This window comes from Balearica regulorum, chromosome 3 (genome assembly GCF_011004875.1).
Source record: "Balearica regulorum gibbericeps isolate bBalReg1 chromosome 3, bBalReg1.pri, whole genome shotgun sequence".
Classification (NCBI taxonomy): Eukaryota; Metazoa; Chordata; class Aves; order Gruiformes; family Gruidae; genus Balearica; species Balearica regulorum.
Window position 1 is genome coordinate 104,974,291 of NC_046186.1, and position 19,020 is coordinate 104,993,310.

Below are 19,020 nucleotides of genomic sequence, written 5' to 3' on the forward strand. Positions count from 1 at the left end.
CGGACATTCAACAATATAATGTTACAGTTCCACTTACTCATCCGGGACTGAGATTGCTCGGGCGAGCTATGTACTGTTAAACAAAACAATCAACATACCTTTCCCAGTCTCCCTGTTTCTAACTATGCTGAGTTGAACAAGTCACTCTTAGGAGGTACAGAAAAGGTCATCCAACACCTTAGATTTCTGAATTATTTGCCAACTTTAGTTTCAGCTACAATACTGCTAAAAAAGCTGTTATTGCAGTTTCCTCATCCTAATCGGGAGCAGGAATTGGTAACATTCTTATGAATTGGTAAAATTCTTACAAACGAGACAATTTTCCTTCTGAACCCCAAAGATGCAAAGCACTCCCGTAAGCTTCAAGATTTCTGTATGCCACGTTTTTAAGGTTCTTTACACACCATTTTTTTAACACTTAGTCATTGGCATTCAGACCCTCTAGCCCAGAGGCTATCCCCACTTGTGGCCATCAGGGGATGCTTAGGTAGCAGTAGGAGCAGGGTAAGTATATATGATACTTTCCCAGAATACTCTTCCATCCTTCAAGTATTGTCAGCTCAAGTGAGTTTCTGAGCTAGGTATCTCTGTAGTTAGTAGCTGTCAATGGATTTCTCTTCCATGTACTTGTCCAGCCTTTCACTCACTGATGTAGAATTCAACATTGCTTGGCAACAAGCTCCACACGTCATCTACCCATGGTGTGAAGAATCATCTCTTTCTCTTTGTTTTGAACCTGGATCCAGTTAGTTTCATTTGATATAGTTCTTGTATTAGAAGACAGAACAGTCAATGACTACTGACATTCCCTGTGCCACTCTTGGGTTTGCAGACTTCTGTCACACCCTCCTTAAGTTACCAATTTTCAATGTCACAGGTGAAAATCTACTTAGTTGTTCCTTGCAGAGAAGCCATTATCAGCCTTTGAAAATAGGCTATCTCTGTATTACTGTGAAATATTAGACAACAGTAACAGCAGTAATGTTCTTCCACTGCTGCATGAAGAATGAAAATAAGATCACTCATAGCTTTGTGGTGCTGTAGAATTCGGATAGTAAAAAAAAAAAATCTTGAAAATAAAGAAATAATTCTGAACACTATAATTAAGACAGATCACTCTTCATCCTGCTTATCAAAGTCCTGGCAGAGATTACTTTTTAACCCATCATAAAAATTATTTACAAAAGATATTTCAGAAATGAGCTGGAAGAAACTAGAGAATGCCCACTCACCACTGTACATGATAAAGGAGTCATGCCTCTTAAGACTGTGGGGTGAAAAACACTACATTTGCACTAAAAAGCTGAGGCTGACCCTAAGCACATTATATTTAAAGGCAGCATCCCTAGCTGTAAGAGCCTGAAATCCAATGGGTGGGTGAGAATGGACCTTTAAGCTTGTATTTCTCTTTTTGTAAGGAGCCTAAACCATCTTCATGCCAACGGGACCTGGTGACAGCCCTGAAGGCTCTCATGGAGCTTGTTTCTTTAAATTAGGAAAGCGGGGCCAAATTCATAGCAAACCTAAATTGAAACAATGTCGCCAGCTTCTGCCGCAGATAAATTTGACCAAAAAACAAATCACAAAATAAACACCAATCAACTGATCTCATTGTGGAAGATAGTTAGTACAAGAGTGTTCTGTTTGCAGTTGGCTTTTTCCTAGCTGTTTGCTCATTGTATTTATATCCCTGTAATTCTGCTCAGAACCATACCCGAAACAGGACGCCGGGGTTTGCTGGCACACGCCGAAGGGCAGGAGGGCTGGGAAATCAGTTCATTAGCTCTGCTTCAATCCAGGGAGCAGAAGCCTAAATGTTAGCCCTCCAGCAAGAGTTCAGCGGTCTGGGTGAAAGTTTTATCAACGTCCTTGGCAGAGTACAGAGGTGAATATTCTTGGCTTTTTTAATTGCAGCTGTGACTCTTCATGAGAGTCCTGAAACTGTCCCGGGGAGAGACCATGGGCTGGCCAGGCATGGAGAATGGATTTTTCATGCCCTTCCACAGAGGGCTTGAATACGCTGGTAGGTCAATCTGAAATGATGAACCTGTGTGATTATTTAGTTCCTAACCTGAAATGTCTTCTTTTTGTTAGATTTTTTTTTCTGGTTTAAGATAGTTGTGCAGTTTGTTAGTTACAAGCCACCATTCCCTGTTCTTAATATCTACCATAAACCTTTTACATACTTTAAGACATATCCACTCCGTATCTGGATAAGTGCTTCCCTATTTCAACTAATTGATAATTCACTGTTTAAAAACTGTAATTCTGTTAAGTTTCATATACATATATGGGTATATACATATACCCGTATATGTACATATATATACATATACCCATATAACCTTTTCCTACCGGGAGGTAGCGCAGCATGTCAGAAAGAACATGAAGAGGAAAAAGGCACTCACTGATTTCATCATTGTAAATTACATTGAGTCCTACTGCAAAAACTTCATTTTCTATCCCAGCAACATTTCTAGACTGAAGCTGATACCCAACCTGTGCCTGTAGCAAACTCTCTGCAGAACAGTCGTCCAAATAAAACAATTGCAATTAACGTATACCACATGTCAGCTTTAAAATCCCTCATTGTATTGAAACTGTTTATGACTTTGAACCCAGTTATCTTACAGTCCTTTTATTTCCTTACAGCTCACCACAGATACTGTGATGTGACTGAGACAGTCTGTCTGTGCCTTTACTATGAAATTGGTTCAAGGTTGAGAGCGAATGCAGTTACCCAAAGTTCAGTGGCACTAGTACTGTTGGAATCTAAGTTCAGAAGACTTGATCTTACCTTTATGCTGTTGCATAAACCATTCAGGGATGCTTTGCTTGCTTTCCTTGCAGACTTAAAATTTTCATTCTGCACTTTCCATTTTGGCCAAAAAGGAGCCCCGAAACATTTGCTTTTACTTGTTTTGATGCAAAATTTTCTCCTTGAAAACAATTGCGGAAAGTAAAAGGTCTCTCCCTTAGATTAGCTTCTGAGTTTTCTTTTAAGAGAACGAAGCATTTTAAAAAAAATCTGAAGAAAATTCAGTGAAGCATGTTGCTAAATAGACTTTCGGTCTCTTCCTATCTATCTGTCTTGTCTTTCTTAAGGACTCTGGATTAGAACTTCAGCTAATATAAATTAACACAGATCTAGTTACCTTTGGGGTAGCTGCTCAGAAAAGCTTTGGAAGAATTTGGTGAGGATTATTTGGCACGCTATTAAACCAAAGAAGACCTGCAGAAAAGATACGTGTTCAGTCTTAGGTACCTGATAAAAACTTAAAATTACTTTGAGACCTTCCCCTGACCTTTTTAATTCTGTTTGAGAGGACTACCTCCAGTAATGCTGTAGAAATCAAAGCCAGAAAAATCTAAATATTTGGTTAGAGTGGGCTTTGGTTACCTGCATGCCAACGCACGCACACCTCCGGGACTTATGGAAATAAATGCCTAAGGCACAGGTCCCTTCACTTAGACCTGGCAAGCGCTGGCAAGTGTTTAGGAGTTGGATGCTGCAGCGCTACAGAGGCAGCATAAATCCATGAGGATGTGGCGCGTGGATGAAGCAACTGCCTGCGAGTAAACTCCTGTGCTGCGCGTTCAGTCTGTGACTGCAGTCGGGGATGAAGGGGCATGAAGTGTTTACTGAAGGGTCGCTGCTTTCGGGGAAAAGCAGTATCAACCTGGTGAAGATATACTCAGAAGAGAGGTAAAATAGAGGTAGTAATGCTGATCTGGAGGAAAAGCTTTCAGGCTTTTCAAGTGTGAAAAGCCCCGTAAGCCAGAGGTTTGTTGTTACAGGTGTTACAGCCAGGGTTCCCTCCCATTCCTTAGAAAGGTCCCAAAACCATCGAACTGGCATAGTCTGGCAACCTTTCGGCAGTACATTTGAGAGAGAAACCTGGTCAGAGATTATCTCTGCTCACCTCGCTTCATTGCCACACATATACCCCCAACTCTCTCCTACGTACAAAAGCCTGGAAAAAGAGATACGCCTCCCAGCAAGCAAACTCACAAACAAACTCGCTTTGCATACAAGGTCCAGGAGGAGAAAGAAAGTGTGTTTTCCATTTATGTGACTGCTAGCTTACATGCCACCTCTTATCTGGGAGGCAGGCTGCTGGTGCACAGTGAGATAGGAGAATCAAGACCCAACAGTGTTATCACGTAAAAAGCTCATGCACATGCCTGCTAAATTGCACCTACCATAATATAAAAGCAAGCCACTTGGCTGCAAACACAGACCCTGTTTTATTTAATGAGTTGTGAACTATGCGAAGACCACGAGGTCTCTCATGAGAAGGTTAGGGCTGTTTCTGCCAGCCCCAGCCATTTTATGGGTGGCTCAGTTTAACACGGGTTGGGCTTGGTGACATCTTCTTCATTTCCTGCTTCCCCCCCGCCGCCTCCCCGTACAGATCACAAGACGACAGGACAAATGTTTTATCCACGTTAAATCTTTATTCGGTTTCTCAGAACAAACATCAGAGAAATACTATCAGCAGACTAATGTGGTGCTTTTCAAACTGTGCCCCCTCCAACAGTTTAAAACTGTAGATAAATGAGTAGAAGAGACAATTACACTGAACTACGCAAACAGGAGTAAGCTGATCTCTGTACAGTGCAGTAAAGCAGGCTTCTGTATTTTTTGACTGACTATAAATGGTATGGCCAGTATTAAAGTTGTCTGGTATTTATTATAAAAGCCTGATTTTATTTTTTTTCAGCTTCTTATTACTTTGCCATATTCTTCATTTGTGTGCCAAGACTTTCTGTGTAAGATACAAGACCTCAAAATTGTCAGAAAACTCTGGCTAAAGCTGCTCTGTCATTTCCAACAGCAACAGTAAGAAAAGCATTTTGTGAATGTTAACTTCTGGCAAAAGTTTCTTAGGGAAGCTTTAATACTTCTATGTTTTAACAAGTATTTCCTGGATTTTAAGTCAAAGCAATAACGAGTCTGTGCTGCCCTCCGTGCTGCTGTGGATGGCCCAGCTGGCCAAGTGTCTCTACACAGCAGTTCCTTTAGAGAGTGTAGAAATATTTTATACCTGTAATAGCTTCTCTGGGCCAGCATCAAAAGAAAGACCAGGGGCACGTCCTCCCCGTACTCTTCCTGACCTCTCCTCTTAGTCCTAACGTAGTGTGGAGAACTACGCTGTCTGAATCGAGTGCAAAGATGGACCTAGAGACCAGAGAGACCTTAATTTAACCTCGTGGGAAGAGATGGGTGCTTACAGCTGGCAGAGAGGACAAGATGGGAATTTGAACGATCTAGAGAGGCAAAGGGGGGAGGCAGTAGATGAAGACTTAGGGAGTCGGACACAGAGCAAAAGGGTAGGAGCCGATGGGCGGAGGAGGGAAATTGGGTCTGCCTGGGTACGCAGGGATGGCAACTTGGGAAAACACATTTATACTTGCTCAGCAGGAATACTTGTATTGAGAACCTGAGGCGTGGGTGTTGCAATAAGCTAAATGAGGAGTACAGATGAAGAACATGGGAAAAGGATGGAGAGCTGGGTTGGCACCTGTAAACACCACCCTCTGCGTCCACCGGCTCTCAGACCCGGCTAGCAACGCTCGCTGTAGGCACGGCTCGCTCTGCTCCTGCTGTCAGCAGCATCCAGGAAAACCACCAGCTAGTTTTTCCACCCCTGATGGTAGACCACGCAACAGAGGAATGAGATGAACCGCTGGCTGTTGCAATTAGTTGTGGCACTAATACAGGTGGAAGAATTTGCTTCAGTGGATTTAGGTGTTCCCAGTGTCCTCAGGGCCCACAATACAGCACTAGATGACTGAACTGTTCTTTTTTTTTTTTTTTTTTGCTTTGTATTTTTCAAAGCGATACAAACAATCACATACAAGAGAGGAGAGGGCTGTTTAAATCCATTCCCTACATGGGGAACAGAGATTTGAAAGCAGCTCTCCCACTTCCCAGAAAAGCCTGAGAGACAGAGGGCTACTCTACAAACCTTTACCCTCCAGCAAACCGTCACTGATGTCAGGAGATTGCTCAGGTGTCACCAAGGACAGCTGGATTGCACCAGCAGGATTCAGAGACCATGTTCATCCACTTGAAGCTCTGCTGACGCGCTAGAAAATTTGTCTTGACTTCCATCTCCAGGAAGGAGTATCTTTTCCTCATACACAGGATGACGAGAGAGAGATGGAATCCCTCTTTTTTCACGTTTTTTAATATAGACATGAAATATATATAAAGCATATCGGTATACTTTTCAGAGTACAGCTGTTTGGGGAATAACATTTCTTTCAAAAGAAATGTAATAAAAATCCCACTCAAGTTGAATATAGTGAGAATTAGAGGAAATAAATGTGACATTTTACCTAAGTGGGGATTATAAATTCAAGTCCAGAAGAAAGGAGCATTCCCTCTACACTAGAAAATGGCATTGTTTTGTCTGTAGGCATTACCATGAGCAGGGAAGATTCACTGTATCAGAGAGGCAAAACCACCGACAAACCTACACAGTGTTTATGGGATGGTACAAAATTAATCCCTGGCTCTTGCAACTGAAATTCACAGAGTCACAGATTCACAGAGTGGTAGGAGTTGGAAGGGACCTCTGGAGATCACCTAGTCCAACTCCCCTGCTAAAGCAGGGTCACCTAGCGCAGGTTGCACAGGTGGTTTTTGAATATCTCCAGAGAAGGAGGCTCCACAACCTCTCTGCGCAGCCTGTCCCAGTGCTCGGTCACCCTCACAGGGAAGTAGTTTTTCCTCATTTTCAGATGGATCTTCCTGTGTTCCAGTTTGTGCCCATTGCCCCTTGTCCTGTCGCTGGGCACCACTGAAAAGAGTCTGGCCCCTTCCTCTAGACATTCAATTGAAAGCCAAGGGGAGTTGCCACACATTTGGATGTGAGTCTATCGGAGGGAGAGGGATGGCAGCGTTGTTAGGAGCAGGATCCTGGAAATTCAGTGAAAATGGCATTTACCTACGTAGCTGCCATTAATTTCAGTTAATTCCCTAATTGTCTGACACTCTCCGCCTTTGGTTTTAAGTGCTGAGGTGTTCCTCCTCCCTGACTTCATCCAGAGGCACAATTTTCTGCTAGGATGAAACCATCGTTCTTCCAAGAAGCTGTCACAAACAGAGACTAAGCTTTTGTGAGGAATTGCTGACAGTTCCTAAAATAAAAGCCCATTAAATCCCTCTGCTAATTACATATCACCACAACTTTTGTCTAAGAGCAGCTCAAATTTTAAACAGTTGGGTATCTAAACAAACAGGCAGACAAAATAAATTGTGCATCTGGTTTGAGTGTTAAAGCTTCAGTATTGTCTGGAGGTATCTTTAATAATGAACAGAAATATCTTCCACTTTAAGTCCTACAGAAAACAGATTAAACACTGAAATGTAAACGAACAAACTTTTAATTTCTAGCTCCAAAGCGCTGTCCAGCCTGGAAGTCAAATATAAGACTTACCTTACCCCACCTAGAATGGTACGGAACAGCGGCTGCTTTATCAGAGGGGTTCTCTCAGCTTAGCTTTACACACACCCCCCCCCGCCCCACAGATGTCCAGTTAATGTTTTGCAAATGTCTGGTTCCTAACCCAACTGAAATATTTCTATTTTTAAGAAATATGTTTGTATGTGTGTACAAATACACATGCAGAGAGAGAGAGAACCCGCATGTGTATCTTATGTCAAATAAAGTGAGATATTTTCTGCAGGAATAAAAACCAGTCCCCATCCCTCTTCCCAAATGTAGAAATTTGAAAATCCTACGCTAAGAAAAACAAACCAAAAAGCTAAACCTCTGTGCAATCAACAGAACCTCCGGCAAAAGACTTATGTAGCAGAGTATCGCTGTTTCTCCCCTGCTGCTCTCTAAAGCCCAGTTAACAAATATCAACAAAGCGTACTTCAGCTCTCTATTCACAAGTTTTTGGTCGGCGTTCAAATACTCTCAAAACAGTTGTCTTCTACCCCCAAATCAAGGAAAGCCGAGACTCTCCTTTTGCCCTTACCTATGCTTTTGTCTCCTACAAACTGTGAGCACTTCTCAAAAGATAACCACGTCCTACACAAAAATTACAGCAGAATTACTAAAGCACAGAGAATTACTGATTGTGGACAACTGGTATTTCAGGATTAGGTATTTCCTAATAAGCTTCTCCTTAGGGTGGTAGCACACCTTGTCCCGTGTTTGGCCAGCCAGCGGACTAGGGAGAAAAATTCGCTTGTAGATCACTGTACTCTTTAGAAAGTTAACGCAAACACTGCTTAAACATTATTTACTGAGGAACACGTGTGGCGATAGCTGCCTTGCAGAATAATCAAGAAACATGTCTGGGTTCAGACATAAAATCTATCACCTGTGCTAACAAAAGAATGAAGAAAACGACAACGTTTTACTCGCCCATCTCAGAGAAGCAGTAAACAGTCTCTAGAAAAGTCATTAGGCAGAAGTGTAGAGATCTGGGAACGTTGAGCAACCGCATGAGGTTATTTACCTGTTTCGGTGTCTTCTTGGGGTGCACGACAGTAACAGCAGTCCATGAAGATAACATAGTTGAATACATTGAAGAACAGACCTGCAATCCCAACAATGAGGACGAGCAGTGCTTTCTCAGTCTTCTGAGGATTGATAAACCTCTTGATTGCCTCCACAAAGATGCTAAACATCAAAGCGGTGGCAAAAACAGAGTTGCCAAAAGCTCCCAGCACATCTGCCCGGCCGAAGCCGAAAGTGCTAGCCTTGTGCCACCTGATGCGACTGAACCTAACACCAAACAAACCAATGATCATGGAGATCAAGTGAGAGAGAACAGCAAAGGCATCCGAAGCTAAGGAAAGAGAATTGCCAACGTAGGCTACTGAGATCTCAACAGCAAAAAGCACAAGGCTCACCACACACATGAGGATGAGCCTGCTGCTCCTGCCCGAGTAGCGTCCCATTTCTCTTGCTCCTTTTCCCTTACTCTGAGGTTCTGCAAGACAGAGCTGTGCGAGGAGCAACTCGCTGCCTGCGATTCTGCCCTTCACCTGTCAGCGCTGCTCACATGCGGGAGCCACTTTTATTGGAAGCAGTAAAGCAATAAATCAGTTTAAAGGGCAGTTTAGCAAGATTCGTCATGTGAAGGCAGCCTAAGGCTCCAGTCCTGTAGGGGTTCCACCCTCAGGAAGCTTTTTTTTTTTTTTTTTTTTCTACAAAACCAAAAATAAACCAAGGGAGACTACCAGGGACACCAGCACTTCCTACTCTATCCAATGGCACTCTCCCAAAATCTGAGTAAGGCCCAGACAGGAGAGTGTGAGAAGGTGGCTCAGAATTTTAAGCAGTTAGAGAAGGCATTTCTCTTGCATAAAATCTTCCTCCAACATCTGCTTTGGCTATTTCTGTCGCCAGTTACTTTAGTACTGAGAAAATACTGGGGAAGAAAACATTTGAAATCCATGTTGGGTTGACATTATTTTTAATAACACTGTAAACATAAGCTGCCTGCGAGGGTAGTCGAACATGTTGTCCATAGAGCAAGTTTCAAAGACAACTTAATTGATCATCCATTTTAGCAACCTGGAGTTCTCAACTGCTTGTATGTTTGGTGCGTTTTAAAGTTGTCCATGGATATGGAGCGAAGTTGGAGGCTGTTTTCTAAATACGCAACCAGTAGACACGGAAGCTGAGCTTTAACAATAAACCCAAAACGCATCATTTATTTCCCATTTAGAAAACCCTGCCTATCTCAAAATCCCAAAGTAATCCTCATCCAGTTGCCAGGAAGAGTCAGATTTGGGGAAAGCACAACCAGAAGTTAGGGGGGAAATAAGAGCTGCAGAAGCCCTAGCTTGTACTTGGTGCCATTTCCAGAACAGAGTAAGAACCTGAAGCAGTAACTTTTTTTTGCTTTTTTTTGTCACTCATTGTAGTACTCGTTGAGGTTTTGAGTGCACGCATAGGAGTTTGTGCACACTCACAAAGCCCGGTGAAGGAAATGTAGCTACTAATAGCACGCTAGGCAATATGGATGATCAGACCAGGTGCCTTCCTTGAAAAGTTTATGATCTAGTTTTTGTTTGAAATGCCCATCTGTGTACATATATACACAGTTAGTTACAAGATAAAACGGAAGGAAATTACATGCAGTACAGCCATAGAGTGATAAGATAATAGTACTGATAACCTGAGCTGACCAACTGTCCCTGCTGGCCTTAGACTTCCCAAGGTGAATTAACTTTAGGTCAAAAATGCAAACACCCACCCCCAATTTTCATTTATTTTTTTGCTCACAGGGTTTCAACAGCCAAAATATTTATGTTCAAAGTCCAGTTTGTTAGAAGCCTTGCCTGCCAACAGATGTAATTTTTAACATTTGGTCATTCGTTTACCTACACACTGCAGCTCCTGAGATTCATCCTCCCCCCTTTTAAGAACCCTGGTAGGGTGAATAAGCAGAACTAATTACAACATCAAAACTGATACTTGCTCTTCTTCCTCCTCATTCTCTCCCACCTGCGCTACTACTTCTATTCCAGCTAGTCGAACGGTGTTTTCTTCCTTCTTGTATTAAAGTAATGTTCAACTACTTAATTATTTTATTATCTGAACTACAAGAGCATGAAAAGTGAGAATTTTTTCCAAGAGTTATTCTCCTTTCAATGGGAACAGACCAAGGTCAAACTTCACAGCTCCCAGAAGTCCTGCCTTACACAAAGTTTCGATTACCAAAACATGAGATTGAGCTAGATGAAGCATTCCCTTTGCAGCAGAGCTAAAATGCTCGTGTGCTCCGTTTTGTCAATAAGGAGTAACGCCACACGTTAAGGCCGTTCCACATCCCACCTTACTATGCTGTTTAACCCAGATTTACCAGTACACAACTATAAGAACTAAAGAACACTAAGAGCATTGCAGTTCTAGTATAAACACAAAGCAGTATCATTTAATCAACTGTAGTGTGTTACTCTGATTCATATACTTATTTTCCAAGAGACACAATTTATTAAGATTCTGAAAGATTTTTTTATACCAGTATAATTAAGAGTATGGATGTTTCTGTGCTTTACAGGTAGCTCAGACTGTGCTTCTGGTGGAAGGATACTCAAGATGGATGTGTCTTTTCCAGACAGGAAGATCACCACAGAGAGATCTGCAGGTGAGTCATCCACGTTCCATACACTTCAAGCCCTACTATCATCAGGAAGAAACATGCTGGGGAACTGAATTTAAAAAAACAAACAAACAAAATAAAAGGGCTGGGCTTCCGTGAAACCTCTGGCTTCAAACCAACTCATTTGTAGGTTGAGAGCAACTCATTTCTAAGAACAGCGTTGTCAATATGTTTACTCATGAATTTGAGTCAGCTGGTTGAAAGTTGGCTGTTTGTTCAAACTGACACGGTTGCGGCAGCGTCGGAGACTGCATTTAATTTTGCCTTTCCTTTGTTCTGCGCTGTGCTTCCACATCTCATTTTTAAAATACAGATGTTGTAGAGTGTTTCAACGGGAGCTGAGAGTGCTCATCTATTCTTAATAAGCTGTTTTGCTCTGCCAAAAAAATCTTGGTGCACTGCTGTCTCTCATGCATGAGGAGATTGAAGCTGCTGGCTACTGCCGCTCCCCTTCCTGCAGCATGAGAGCGCTGCAGTAGGCAAGATGTCTGAAGACCAGTCTTAGCTACCCATGATTTGAGCCTGGGAGAACATCCCTCTGGTCTTACTACTTAGCTCTTTCTCAAAGTATAACTCCAGACAGGGTTAGAGACAGCACACCAGGAGAGAAAGACATTAGGGCCGCTCTTCTGGTATGTCAACTGAAAATGAAAGATGAATGCATGCACTGACATGCCATTCCCCAAATCCTTTGCTCATTACTACCCCCAAGACTTTGTGTTTATAGTGAGAAAATACCTAGAGAGATGAATGCAAGATAGATATTTTAAGATGCAACTGCAGGTTTGCTCGAGCATTCTGAGCAAGCTGATCTGAAATACTTAATCACTTTTGCACTTTTCTCTAAAAAACTAGGGTACTATCACAAGGTGCATGATCCTAAACTGGGCAGGCCACTGGTTCAATTTAAAATTCAAAATTTTGACTAGGAAGGCTGACCACAGGAACCTGGGTCACACATGCTTTTGAAAAGCAGAGAAGTGTGAAGATCTGGGAATAGTGCTGTAAGTCTCTTGTATGCTTAAGACTTTTGGACTATTGATGCTAGATAAAAATAGGGGTTTGGAAACAGGCAGCCACGTAATATTGTCCCAGGAAGAGTTTGGGGATGATCTTACTGGTCCACCTTGGTAATTGCCAAGTTTTCACTAAATTCTTTTCAGGGACAGGGGTTTACGTAGATGGCCTTCAAACAAACAGGAGAAACAAGGAACAAATTAAGCATGCATCATCCAAGTTAGTTTGTGCCAGGATTATCTCATATTATTTTAAAATCAATCCTATGCTCAGAGTGGAAGCAATTTATTTTTTGTAAAGTAATTTCATAACTCTGCAACATCCAGCCTTCTCTGCTAAAGCAACACATAGTAAGTGCAGAAAAAGCAAAGGGGTTTTAGGGAGCATATAGATATAACCACAGCCTAAAATCTTTAGCACTGAAAATACCTGTCTTCAGATGGCCTTTGCATTACTTATTGCAGTATCACTGAGAGACAGCTATAAAATGCCAGTTTATAAGATAAGAGAAACAGGGCTTTACAAAATATCTGCAAGAAATGGCATTCGCCTGCATCTTGCTAACCATGTGGCATTTAATCAGCGATAGCCTTTCAAACTTTACGATGGGGTGAAAATATTCCTTGAAAGACCTGGCTCCAGAGGGAGTTTTTAAAAAGGGTAGCATTTACCTTGCCTGCAAGTCAGCAGCAAGTCTGTACTGAAAATTGAAAAATTTGAAGGTGGAATTCAAAGCTGATGTTTTATCTATAAAGTTTATGTTAGCACACTAAACTGTACTGTAGAGCGTTTATGACGTTCTCTCCCATCTTTCAGGCATTTTCTCAGTGTGCAAGAAAATATATGCACCAAAACGGAAAAAAGACATGAGCAAAGAATACCTATCCTCCCCATTGAGCAACACCGAAAAAACAACCAAAGCACATTACAGCTCACAATACATGTTTATTATTAGACATGTTTACAGAAAAGTCTGTGAATTACTGCTAGCCTAAGACTGACAATTGGGGGGGCGGTTTATGGTTTATGGCTTTGTTTTTTGAATCATTTAAAAAGTCGCAAAACTGATTAAGTTTGGGGCTATTTCAGTCTTATTAAAAAAAGTTCAATTCACAGATAAAGGAAAAGGTGCTTTCACTAGTAATTTAGTAACTACGACCAAATAGGGTGTAAAACTTGGCAGGGTTTTTGCCGCAGACACATCTTGCCCCACACTGTAGTTCACAGAGAGGCTGAAAAGGTATGCAGAGGCTTTTTGCTCCCATGGAGGGGGCACCAGGCTCAAGATCTTGATCCCTGAAATAAAAGCATATCCATAAATAAATACATGATTTAAAAATAAAGGTGCAATAAAGTGTATTGCACATAAAATCTCAAAAGCACACAAATTAGTCTAAAAGTTTCAGAAGTAAGGGAGTAAACATATTGAATTATGCAGGACAGCAAGAATCAAGGGTAAGGATTGTACATCAGTGTTATACCTGGAGGCATCTTACATTCCTGTTCTATATTCAAAACATTTTGATTTTGATCTTGGTAGATACCTTCCAGTTTTGTTATATTTTACCTGGCGGTGGTCTTCTTGATCCAATCCTCGCATTCAATTTCCCCACAAAAAGGGATTTGTACAATCTGAAGGGGGAAGGTTGGGGTGGGGAGGAAGAAAAAAAAAAAAAAAATCAGTTATATATCTAAAAAAAAATAAAAATCATCCTTGTCTCTGGAAGATTCCTAAACCTTAAGATCTTAAGTGAGTGTTGGACACTGAAGACCAGGCAAGCTACCCTCTCCATAGGCAAAAGGTACCATTTGGAACCTCTGCAGTAGGAGAAGGAAGGGGGTTCTATAGTATTTCATCAAAATTAAAGCATAATAACTTCTGTGCATGTACAAATACAGAATTAGCTTCACATTCCATTCCTGCTCTTGGAATGAGCTTGACTCTCCATTTCAGTTCATTTGTACATACAAATTTACTATATCTTTTAAGAGCTTATGTCTTCCTCAACTGTTTCTTTGTCTTGAAGACAGTCAAGCATAGTTTCAGAGAGCTTGTTGAATCCAGAAATGAAAGATGCATGATAGCACATCTTGAAATCACAATACAAGAGAGCAGTAGTACTAGTTGAATATCTATGCAGAGCACAATTATTTGTTAAGCAAAGACTGAAGTTTTTTGTGTTTGTTTTTTTTTTTTTTAAATCTACCACCAGATTCCTCAGATGCTTTAAGAGACACTTGCAGCAACAAAGTGATACTTTGCAGTCAGTAGGAAGAGCCCAAAGCTGTTTGGAAACAGAATCTTTCACATTTATATTTAGTTTTGTCAAGGAAAATAAGTCTGTACTACTATTCTAGCACCTATGCACAGAACATCTAAAAACTCTGGATCTTCAACTTCCTAAGCGTGCTAAATCAGTCCCTCCTCTGAAGTTCATAATTATTCCTTTAAATCTTGTTATAAATTGAATTTAAGTGCAATAGAAGTGCAAGCAAAGAGTGTGATGGAAGGTCAAGCCTAACTTGAAACTAATTTTGAAGTTAACAAAAGTGCTATGAATGCTTCACACTTGTGCATTTTCCATCAGAAATTTTGAAATTTTCAGAGTAGATCTAATTAGTACACCCCTCCTCCCCCCGCCAACTTCTCTTTACAAAATACGCAGCCTTAACAATTGATCCTGGGGATCCTACTACTTGAACACATTCATCTAAATATATGAACAATTTCACAAGCTGATGTTTGTGACAGAATTTCAGCGTTAAGAATTTCTGTCAGTGGATCTCTGAAAAAGTAGCAGATCTCAATTGTCTACTGAAGACTTAATCTCTCATCTAAAGTTCAAATACTTGCCAGAACTTTTTCACAGATCTCTAGATCAGTAGAGCTCAATCATCCACATTATGGGTTATTCTTACTATCAACCCAAGGAGGTTTCTGACTTGCAGTAATTCTCAACGAACCCAATGGCTTCTACTCAGGTCATAAAGGCAAAACTTCTTTGACGTAAACAGCATGTACTTTAAACTCTTGCTTGGACCCTATTATGAGATCTGACAAGTGTTTTTCACTGTTTGCATTAGAATAATAACAGTAAGTTTATCTTAATCTGAATAAAATATTTACATTAATCTCTCTGAAAAGCACTTTTCTGATAAAAATGTAACACTTTAAATGCAAATTACCGAACTGCAGCATTGCTAAGTTGCTTCGAGACACCCTGTCACCTCTGGCACACGACTACATTTTGAATGGTGGTGGCCTGAAACACTGTATTTAGTAAATATGGCATTTTAGCAAAAGAAGAAAGCAACGTGTATCACAAATTTTGGGAAAGCTAATTTATTTTTGTGCAGCTCTACAGGAGAGGCTTCATCTGCTTGTGAGGGGAGAGTTCCATAAAAACCACAACAGTATTTATATACAAACTTTGGAATTTCTAGCCCCTACTTATTTGTAAGGGACAGAAAGTGTGCAAAGGCACTTACCAGGATAGAACAAAGTAAATTCCTTACCTTTCCTGAATCAAGCTCTTTTTGAAAGTCCTCCATAGTATTGGCCACCACCATATGACTTTTTAGGTCCTCAGAAGCTCTAAGAAAAAGAAAAAAAAAAAATCAGTCAGGGCAGATCTATGCACATAACCTCACTGGCCAAATGGACTAAGTTTTCAGATTCAGTCAAAACAAAAAGTTACAAGAAGAGAAGCTACATACTCATTCAAATCTTCCTAATCAGGTTATGTCTTTCTACCACTTCGTCCCTCAAAGAGATAAAATTTTGATTAATTGCCGATGGGGTGCTCTTCAGGTGGCTGCACATTTCACCGTGTTAATTCATACTGTTGTGTATGTCAGTTCAACACTGACAGATAAGTACTATAGATGCAGATTTTTCTAATTATGTTCCTAAATCTAAATAGCAAAACGGTTTTTAACTAGGTAAAAATATTTTGCTTGTAAGCAACTTTGGTCACCACAGAAGAAAGCAGAAAAACGCATCTGCCATGGTGCTGGATCAGCACCATGTTCTTTCTCGGTGTCCTTACAAACAACAATTTGCAATGACAGACGTGCAAGGGATTTGGCGTATGCAGTAACTGCAAGTAACAGCGACAAAAGCTTTTGAATGCTTATAAGAAAACAATGCTATGAAAGTCAATAGGACATAGGGTCTTAAAACACACTTCTGAACACAGAACTTCAACTAATGGAGTTTCTTGGACAACTTTGTATCTTTCAAAATTCCCTACCAAAAGCATCTTTCAGGAATGAATCCTGTGTATTATTATCCCATGAACTATTTAAGGTGTCTTTGCTTATCAATACTTTACATGAATTCACACAAGTATTTTTTAAAATAAGTTCATAACCTTTAATATTCTGTTTTATGAGCACAATAGGAAACTTCTGTCACTGTGTGGGAACAAGTTTCAGAGGCAGAAAAATGAAGTGTCACAAACAGAGAGATGGGCCTAACCTGTCTTTCTGCACAGATGAACTAATAATGTGAGAAATTCCTCTGATGGGTAAAGTGCATCTGTGATTAGCACAGCTATTTACTGTACCTCTCAGTTTACCTGTTGTAAAGGTTAGCATGGATCTCCTCCAAAATCTGCTTCAGTCTATCTTCTGCTTCGTGTTCAGAAAAGGTCTGCTTCTGTCCTGTGTCTCTTCTAACAGCTACAAACTGTTGGCTCTTCATGTCTCGTGGTCCCACTTCAACCCTGACCGGAACACCCTTCATTAAAAAAAGTTAGAAGTTATAATGAGTAGGTCATTCTCAGAATTCTGAGTGCATTTTCTCTCTCCGTTTTTTTTTTTTTTTTTTTTTTTTTTTTGCTAGCTTGGAGACTAGATCTGTCCCAACACACAAGTAATATTAAGACAGTTAAAGCACAATTGTAACTACATTAAGACAGTTATCCCAGAGAGTGCAAATCAGATTTTTAAAGTCTGAATGATTAAGACTTCTATAGTTGTTTTAATGTTCTAGTTCATCCAATAATACCTTTTAAATCTATTTTCACAGAACACTTTCAACTGTATGAACAGCAAATAGCAAAAGTTCTGTTAAATATAGCCCTAATATCAACATTAATTGCAGAGAATATTTGAATACAGAGTTGCTTTATTTATGTAAAGCTTTTTTATGCTTCATAAACTTTGGTGAGAAGAACCATGTAATTTCTCATCTCCAATATACCATCAGACAAAAAGAGTTTCCATTTTACTAGTCAAGTAAGAGTCTACCAAGTCTTATTTTCTCTATATCCCACTAATATGTGTCCCAAGCTGCACATATTCTTTCACAGGGAATGAAGAGAGTAAGTATGAATGCATTTTGTTGGTTTATGGCATACAAAAAAGCGATCTCCATAATTAAAACTCAGCGGGAAGTATCTAGTATTTCTAATTGTAATATTACTTTCCAGTGAAAGAAGGATGCCTAATGGTCACGTTGGAAGACTTCCTAAGAAAGAGCAATGGAACTAATACCAGACATTATAAAACAAGTACCAATGACTTGGCTCTTTTTGGAGGTAACATCAGAAATCTGCTAAGCTGAAAAGTCCATAAGGCAAAATACTTTCCAGTTCATTCTTGTACTTCTTACGTTGGTACCCTTGTATTTTTCACCCTATGAAATTCCTTATCAGTACTCAATAAAATGAGTGCAGTTTGCCTGCAATTAGCCTGAAGATGCAGTTTATGTATTGTGCTGGACACATTAGTAGGTTTTATAGAAAACATCAAGTTTGCCCCATGCTGTGCCTCCTTGATAAACTTAATTTTATTTAAAAGGTCTCCCAACATGGATTCATGGTATTAGAGCTCCATTTAAAAAAAAAACCCAAAAAAACAAAACAGAAGGTTACACAAAGGCAAGAGAACTTGGACACAATGGGAATTTTCAACAACTCAGGGAGCTTCTATCATACTGAAGATTAAAATATTGAAACTAATTTCAAATTCAAAACAAAAATATGATCCCATAACATCACTCAGTACATTATTCAATTTCTAATTACCATTGTTTCATCTGTTCATTATTTTTGTTTTACAAAAACCTCTTATATTTGATGAAGCAGAACTGTTTCTCTCAACTACTTAATGAGGGGAACATAGTAATTTTGAAACAAAAAAAAAATTGCTCCTTTCTTCATTGATGCTGTGCAGATTTATATTCTCTATTCCACTGTGTACAAAGAAGGGACTGTTGTGACCCTGGAGACACTGAAATATTAGTACAAATTTTTAAGCATGCAAGTAATTTGTACTATTAATTTAATTTTCTAGTTAATTAGAGACTTGGAAGTTCAAAAATCACTAATGACACGCAAATCGTAGCAAATAGAGCAAGTCTCAGAAAACATCTTTTCTTCATTTGTAAATGAAAGTGATCACTGATTATCAGGCAGCAATTCTTCATTTAGAGAAAACGTTTGCCTTCAGAATACAAGGCACACATAAGATGCCTCATACATATCCCACATAAAAGCTTCAAAACACCTCCTGGAAAGAAACGTACCTTAAGTTCCCAGTGGTTGAACTTCCAACCAGGTGAATAGTTGTCTCTTAAATCAGCCCGTACACGGATATTAACACTAAGCAGCCTATTACGATATTCATTACATTTCTTCAATAAAGCCTCTTTGTCCTCTTCAGAAAGAGAATTTGTGATACCACAGGGAATAATTACAACCTGCAATATGACATAACATGTACTTTACATTATAAGAAGATTAGCTCCTAGTTATTAAAAAAACTTAAAACAATATTGTGGCCCTACACCCCAGTAATTTCTTTCAAATTCTCCAAGTAAAGGGTACTTTTCCCTTTTCATCCAAATTATACAGATGA

General features: G+C 40.0%; 1 protein-coding gene and 1 long non-coding RNA gene across 3 annotated transcripts in view; one reads left to right on the forward strand and one right to left on the reverse strand.

Annotated features, from left to right (window-relative positions):
- Positions 1–1,752: 1,752 nt before the first annotated feature.
- Positions 1,753–18,693, forward strand: LOC142601110 (uncharacterized). Its single transcript, XR_012834714.1, has 3 exons — positions 1,753–2,023; positions 11,038–11,124; positions 17,592–18,693. It is a non-coding gene; the product is annotated as an uncharacterized LOC142601110 (long non-coding RNA).
- Positions 13,082–19,020, reverse strand: part of EPRS1 (glutamyl-prolyl-tRNA synthetase 1) — a 38,934-nt gene continuing 32,995 nt past the window's right edge. For both annotated transcript variants that reach the window (XM_075749286.1, XM_075749287.1), the window contains 5 exons: positions 18,689–18,862; positions 16,737–16,897; positions 15,673–15,751; positions 13,724–13,788; positions 13,082–13,452 (listed from right to left, as the gene is read on the reverse strand). In XM_075749286.1, coding sequence (XP_075605401.1) covers positions 13,302–13,452; positions 13,724–13,788; positions 15,673–15,751; positions 16,737–16,897; positions 18,689–18,862 — 630 coding nt within the window. In that variant the 3' untranslated portion in view covers positions 13,082–13,301. The remainder of the gene's footprint in view (positions 13,453–13,723; positions 13,789–15,672; positions 15,752–16,736; positions 16,898–18,688; positions 18,863–19,020) is intronic.